Source organism: Olea europaea, chromosome 14 (genome assembly GCF_002742605.1).
Source record: "Olea europaea var. sylvestris chromosome 14, O_europaea_v1, whole genome shotgun sequence".
In the NCBI taxonomy this organism is placed as follows: domain Eukaryota; kingdom Viridiplantae; phylum Streptophyta; class Magnoliopsida; order Lamiales; family Oleaceae; genus Olea; species Olea europaea.
The window spans coordinates 6,639,728-6,646,545 of record NC_036250.1 but is presented as its reverse complement, the minus strand read 5'-3'; the positions used below and the strand labels follow the sequence as shown (position 1 = coordinate 6,646,545).

At 35.0% G+C, this 6,818-nt stretch overlaps 1 protein-coding gene across 3 annotated transcripts; it reads left to right on the top strand.

Moving 5' to 3' along the window:
• Positions 1–6: 6 nt before the first annotated feature.
• LOC111408955 (cyclin-T1-3-like) lies at positions 7–6,818 on the top strand. Of its 3 annotated transcripts, none has more exons than XM_023038810.1 (6): positions 7–1,261; positions 2,211–2,292; positions 5,556–5,690; positions 5,997–6,172; positions 6,266–6,496; positions 6,706–6,818. In XM_023038810.1, the coding sequence occupies exons 1-5, from the start codon at positions 1,035–1,037 to the stop codon at positions 6,471–6,473; spliced, it is 828 nt and encodes a 275-aa protein (XP_022894578.1). In that variant the 5' UTR covers positions 7–1,034; the 3' UTR covers positions 6,474–6,496; positions 6,706–6,818. The 3 variants fall into 3 exon arrangements, with proteins under 3 accessions (XP_022894578.1, XP_022894579.1, XP_022894577.1); XM_023038811.1 differs by having other exon boundaries at positions 6,266–6,347; positions 6,706–6,812; XM_023038809.1 differs by lacking the exon at positions 6,706–6,818 and having other exon boundaries at positions 6,266–6,680.

Sequence of the window (6,818 nt, the reverse complement as noted above, 5' to 3'; positions counted from 1 at the left end):
TGCCCAACTGTTTTCTTTTCTTCCTTCAAGTTGCTGCCTTCTTAATTCCCCCCCAGTTGGCGTGTAATAATCTCCCCTTTTTTGTGAAATTCCCAGCCGTCCCCCCCTCTTTTTGCTAGGTTAATCTCCCCTCTTCCTTTTTTTTTTTTTGTGTGTGTGTGTAATATATCTGTGTGTGTATATATATTAACCAACAGCCCAACAGCCCACTTTTATTTGTTTGTTAGAGTCCAAGTCAGCTGCAACGTTTCTTTTAATTCCACTCTCCAAGCTGCCGGCTTCTGTATGTGTCAATATATAAAATCAGGCCCCATTTGATTAACAAAAGAACTCCAATTCTCTTCCAATTTGCACGCAGCCCAATGTTTTACTCCGCAAAGAATTCTCTCCAATTCCTCAATTGCCCTTTTTTAATGTCTATAAAGTCAATCCTCAAGGGCACTTTGAGTTCGAGTCCAATTAAAGGTTCAACCACTTGTACAATTTGCTTCCAGTTCAAGGTCCAATTGAGGCCCAATTATTAAATTATTTTTCTTCAAGTCCTCAACTTTCAAAGTATGAAATATGATCTCCAAACTTTTCATCAAATGGCCAATTAATCCTTTATTCTTTTCCAAATGCTTCAAACTAGTCCATCACTAAAAACACAATGAAAGTTAACCTAAGTTAGATAAAAATTAATAAATTAACGACTTAAAAGTTTAATAATGTGGCATAAATAAATACACAAATTGCACTTATCAGGTGTATGTATTTGTGAATGAAATTGAATATGTCTGTTATTCATTTAGCGAATAAATTTGAATTTTTGAATGCCTTCTATTCTTACTTGTGAAGGATTCATGCTTCCTTCTGTTTGTTCATGCCATACGTTTTTCCTTTTTTTCAAGTGAGATTGTTTAATGTATTAATTTTTGCTTCTTTTGTTAGTGTGCTGACAGGACGTTGATGGATGATGTGTGAACATATTTTGTTACCTTGACTGATCTTGTTTATCAATTATTGATAACTTTTGTGTGAGAAAGGAGTTAGAAATGGTTGGTTTGTTGTCTGGTGAGCCTTCTCGTCATGGAGTCCATGACGTAAATCATAGGATTTATGAGGACAAGCCACAAGAAGGTGGTGACCGCTGGTATTTCTCTAGGGAGGAAATTGAAGAAAATTCTCCTTCTAGACGTGATGGCATTGATTTGAAGAAAGAGACTTACCTACGCAAGTCATACTGTACTTTTTTACAAGACCTAGGCATGAGGCTGAAAGTGTAAGCCTTGTTGCTTGGATGGTATATGATTTATTTCATTTTTTCTGTCTCTTGTATGGATGCAATATTTTGCATTGTTTTGCATGTCAATTTCTGAACTGCGATTTCTATTATTATTTTATCTGTAACAGCTTTAGAATTCACTTCTATTATATCTTGCAGTTTTGGTTTACTTTTGATTATGCTGAGAAATGAGGTACCTTCCATGCTAGAGACATGTTGAGAAATACTTGATGATTAAAATTCGCACGACACGCATCATCATGTACATTGGAATATTAATATGGATGATAATTGGATCCAAACCCAGAGTTGACAGCCTGTGAATTTATGCTGTATAAGTTGACCCACAAAATAAGAAAGTTAAGGGATAATATGTAATTTATGCATGTGGGTATGTTCAGAATCTATGATGCACCGACACGGACACGTGTGTCCGACACGATACGTGTCGGATACATCGACTCGTGGTTTTTCAAAAAAGTACTGACACGACAAGTCGTCGACACGTTCATTAAATTTTTAAAATTCTTCATTTATATAGTTTCAATTTAGTTTTATACTTATTATTGATTCTTTTTTGTTGAAATCTTTTAAATATGAGTACTTATTTGTTATTTATTAAAAACTTTGAGTTAAAAATATATAATAGTTATAGTAAGAAAGAAAAATGATTATTGTAGAGTGTCTGAAGAGTGTCGGTATCGACACGTATCCGACACGTGTCGGACACGGACACGCTACCCTAGTTAGAGTGTCCGTGCTACATAGTTCAGAATTTTGTATATCTAACATATCAAGCTCCATCAAAATATGATGTCAATATATATTCATCCATCCTTCAACACCCCTTTAGTAATATTTTGCTGCACTTTAGTTTTTCCCTTAACTATATCAAAGCTATACAATTTTTTTTCCTCAATACAATGATGTATGCTTTATGATGCAGGCCTCAGGTAACCATTGCTACAGCAATAATCTTTTGTCATCGTTTCTTCCAGCTTCAGTCCCATGCAAAAAATGATAGGAGGGTAAGTGTTTTCTTTCACTTCATATTTATTTCATCAATAGCTAATAAATCTTATAGTCTGATGCTGATGTAGACTCAGTGATTACGTAGCATGATAATAGTTACAAGCACCCAATCTAGTAGGATATTTTTGTCATGTAACTAAAATCTAACATAAAATTTCTTGCTTTCTGAGTTTGGTAGGAAACTAAAGCTGGCAACTATGCCTTTGGTTTTCTGACTTTTCCCTCATCCTTTTCACTCTCCTAAAAAAATTTGATCCTAAGAAAGATGAAATATAGATATAAACTCTATGAAACCCTTACTTCCCACTCCGGCCACTGCTTTTTCTTTTCCCCATTTCGCCTTGTTTCCTTTATTTCTCCTTTTCCTTCTGAAATTCTCGGCATTTTTGTTTTTTTTTGGTTTTTTTTACTGATAACTTCTCCATCAATGTCAGGTCTCTGCCATCGCTGACGTCTTTCAGTTCATTCACTGCTTCCTTCCTTCTCTGGTTGAGACTCCTTGATCACATCCTAATATTCCACTGAACTCATCGAAATCCTTACTTCCTGCTCCAGCTGCTGCACTTTCTTTTCTCCATTTCTCCTTTTTTACCATTTTCTTTTCTATTTCTGTGCTTTTTTTTTTTTTTAGTTACTGATGACTTCTCCATCAATGCCAGGTCTTTATCATCGCCATCTTCTGTACTGTTCATTCACTGCTTCCTTCTCTGGTTGAGACTCCTTGATCACATATCCTCATATTCCACTAATTTTCATCTTCGACTGTCTTCCCTAGAGCTTGTTGGATATTTCTATGGATGGTCATTTAACAGATTCATACTAAACAAGTAATCACCGTGTTTTTGCCAGTGAACCTCCCTATCAAATATGTAATAACACTCGTAATGATCAACTTCACAAAAATCCCATTCTATTTTTGGAAGACAAGCATTTTTTCTGATAAACCTTAACGTTTCTCCTCCTCCATAATTATAACATCCTTGACTCCTCTAGAAAGTTTGCAACCTGAGTGGGGCCTCTTCTAACTAAGATGGAATCGAGTAAGGACAAAACCTATACCCCTTCAACTGACTACAACACTGTTGCTGGTCTGCACGAGTTATCCGGAGAGCTATCCTACCTGTACGAATTATGTGAACCAGGTTATGACCTGTCTGGAATTAGAAAGAAAATTGATTATCCAGTTTGTCATGATTTCAAACTAACTTGCAGACCACCATAAGTTTTTTTTTGGAAATTGCAGGAGCTATTGAGAATGAAACATTTAACCAACTATTTGTTTTTTTTGTAGTTTGTGCAATAAAATCAGGGAAACAAATTTTTTTAATCATCATGAACTTTCCTAATTCCCCATTACAGGCTGACTTACTGCAGCAGTGTTTTCCAGATAGAAATCTCAAGATGTTTTCTGAAGATGATCTGACTCTTTTCTTTGAGAAGATATGTGCAAGATTTTTCATGCATAATGTTATGCATGGCCATATGGTGTGATTTTGGTGTCATATCTAGACTTAGAAAAATCTTCATGTTAGATTTTGATGTGTGATGGTAGATCCTTTTCTTTCTTCTTGAGGTTCTATGTTGTCACATTCCTATCCTGGTTGATTTCATTCTGAGTTGCATCATAGATTTATAGAGGTGTTGCCGTTGGATGGATGTGGTACTTATATTTTATAAATGAAAAATAACAACAGTTGCATTTATACTATCCGTGCATAGGGAACTAAAAAAANTATTTATCAACAGTCGACAACTGCTCAAAAGCATGAATTAACATCATATATATAGTGTAATCTTAGGTGGCCAAAATCACTGAGACACCCTACAAAAAGCTCATTTTCTGAGCCTAAAAAAGCTCCAATCTGGAAGGCCCAATTCTACATGAGAAAGGCTTGCCATGGGTTGCCTAAATACTCCAGGATCAAAAGCTACTCCATTTTTGAGTTCTACCTTGGTCCAACCGCTCCTATGACTCATTTGCATCTTGTTCTTGTATGATTATCTGCACTTGCACTTGTATTTCATGTTTTTCTATGTCCTCTTATCGTTGTTTTGTTCCCCGAAGATGATTGGTTTCAATAGGAAGTGTTCAAAAACATATGAACATCACATAGAGGCTCCCCCAAAAACAAGAGGAGAAAAACAAGGAAAGTAGAAACCCCAAGAAATCTATAAACGATGTACATCTGATTGACTTGTTAAAAGATGAATTATGAAAATAAAAGGGTTCGAATAAAAAGCTACTATGTACGTATTGGGGTCTGTATACACTGTTCATTTAACAGTAGAAACTCGCCAGCTACAGTTGCAACACAGCACTGCAGTTACTCTACTTACCAAGTCTTCTTGTTTTGTTTCTCAGTTTTTCTTTTACATTTCCTTGCCTTCCTACTTCCATTAAAAAATTATGACTCAGGATTCTATTTGTCCTAGTTTTGCATATTTTGAGGACAAAGAACAATTTATTTATTTAAGTTTTTTGGGTAATTATTTGATGAAGTTATTGTGTGAGCTATATTTAAAATATGAAATGAAAATGATATTGGATGATTAAGAACATGTTCTCAATTAGCAGTTTTTAAATCATTACATAAGAATCCTTAACTCACATAATTTTAATTTTGTTAAGGTTTTGATTCCTTTATGGTGTATTTCATCATATTCCATTTTTTTTTTCCAGTTTTAAGATCTGAAATATCATAAGGCTACTATTAAGAACTTTACATATCAATAAATCAAATAAAAGAAATTAATGTTAGAATAACTTTGTAAGGCTAAACGTATTTTCATTTTCAAAATGGAAATTTTGATCTAATATTTTTAGGACAGTGGAATACTAAGCTGCGGTTTAAACTTTAAAAACTTGGTGCTTCTTGTTCTCTCTTTTTCTTCCTCACCCTTCTTAATAGGGCTAGACATGGTCCGGTTCAGTTCTATTTAGAATTGAACTAAACTCGAAATTTTGGATATTTAGTAAATTGAACGTCGGATCCAAATTTAATTGTGAAACCGTTCGGGTTCGATTCCATTCGGTTCCATACAATAATTAATTTTTTTAAATATTTACAATAATGCTGCATTAATTTTACAAATGATATATTTATCTTAGCTCTTATTAAATAACGTAATTTAATCTTTTGTATCTTTTGTGCCTTTTTATTGAATTCGTCATAATTTGATTGTTAAAATCACAATAAAATTATGATAGTGAGCTTGCACAATTGATAGTTTGTGCGTGATTCTTGTGCTCTTTTTGCAGACGATTGCCGCGGTATGTATGTTCCTTGCTGGCAAAGTTGAAGAAACTCCTCGACCTCTGAAAGATATCATACTAGTGTCATATGAAATCATTCATAAGAAGGATCCTGCAGCTGTGCAAAGGATCAAGCAAAAGGTGTGTTCTTTGTTGTTGTACTCATTATCTCTGATATTGGCTATACTGCTACTGGGTCTGGTTCCTATTTCTCGTGAGTTTGGACCTTTTTTATTTCTAGAGGCGTATTGCTAAAGAAAATTGTATTGTGACGAGTTAGTGTATAATGATTTTCTATGGTACGTAACATTATTATCTATTTCGATCTGGAATGGTATTTACCATTGATTCTCTTACTGGGGGTACTATTACTTGAGCTTGATCTTCATGAAATGTTTGAAGTTTTTGTACTGTCTATGTTATTTGTTATTGTTGTATCCCTTGCAGGAGGTATACGAACAACAAAAAGAACTTATTTTATTGGGAGAGAGGGTTATTCTTGGAACTCTAGCTTTTGATCTCAATGTACTCCATCCATATAAACCCCTTGTTGAGGCAATAAAAAAATTTGAGGTTGCTCAAAATGCTATAGCTCAAGTTGCACGGAATTTTGTTAATGATGGGTATGGTATATTTGCTTGTTATAGTTCTGATATAGTGCCGATCGTTGGGCAATTTTTCCTCCTCTCTTTTTGACACGGGAAAGCGGCATGCAGGCTTCGGACTTCTCTATGCTTGCAGTTTAAGCCCCACCACATTGCAGCAGGTGCTATTTTTCTTGCTGCCAAGTTCCTCAAGGTGAAGCTCCCTTCTGATGGTGAGAAGGTTTGGTGGCAGGAGTTTGATGTCACTCCACGCCAATTGGAGGGTCTGTGTTTAGATTTCCCTTGGACAGCAGCATGCAGATCAGGGTCGTGGTCTTGAGATAGTATCAATATCATGTTTTTGTAATTGCAGTCTCACCTAGCTAGAATGCAGGATTAATTTTATTTTTTATTTTTTAAAGATTGTGTTTTGAATTAAATTTGATTTCTCACTGAAATTAGGGAAGTCGAGGGATGATGTATATAATAGGAATGCTATAATTTCATTGCACATTAAATTCTGAATTAATTAGAGATATTTCCTTTTTGACTAGAGACTTTATTCCTTGCAGAAGTCAGCAATCAGTTGCTAGAGTTGTATGAACAAAATAGAGTACCACCTTCTCAGGCTAGTGAAGCGGAAGGTAGCACTGGAGGCAATCAACGACCTTCATTAAAAGCTCCT

Bases quoted from the DNA above. Each gene is read 5' to 3' on its own strand.
- LOC111408955 (XM_023038810.1), top strand. From the start codon at position 1,035: ATGGTTGGTTTGTTGTCTGGTGAGCCTTCTCGTCATGGAGTCCATGAC. The intron at 5,691-5,996 runs GTGTGTTCTTTG...TATCCCTTGCAG, and splicing joins TGCAAAGGATCAAGCAAAAG to GAGGTATACGAACAACAAAA. The intron at 6,173-6,265 runs GTATGGTATATT...AGCGGCATGCAG, and splicing joins CGGAATTTTGTTAATGATGG to GCTTCGGACTTCTCTATGCT.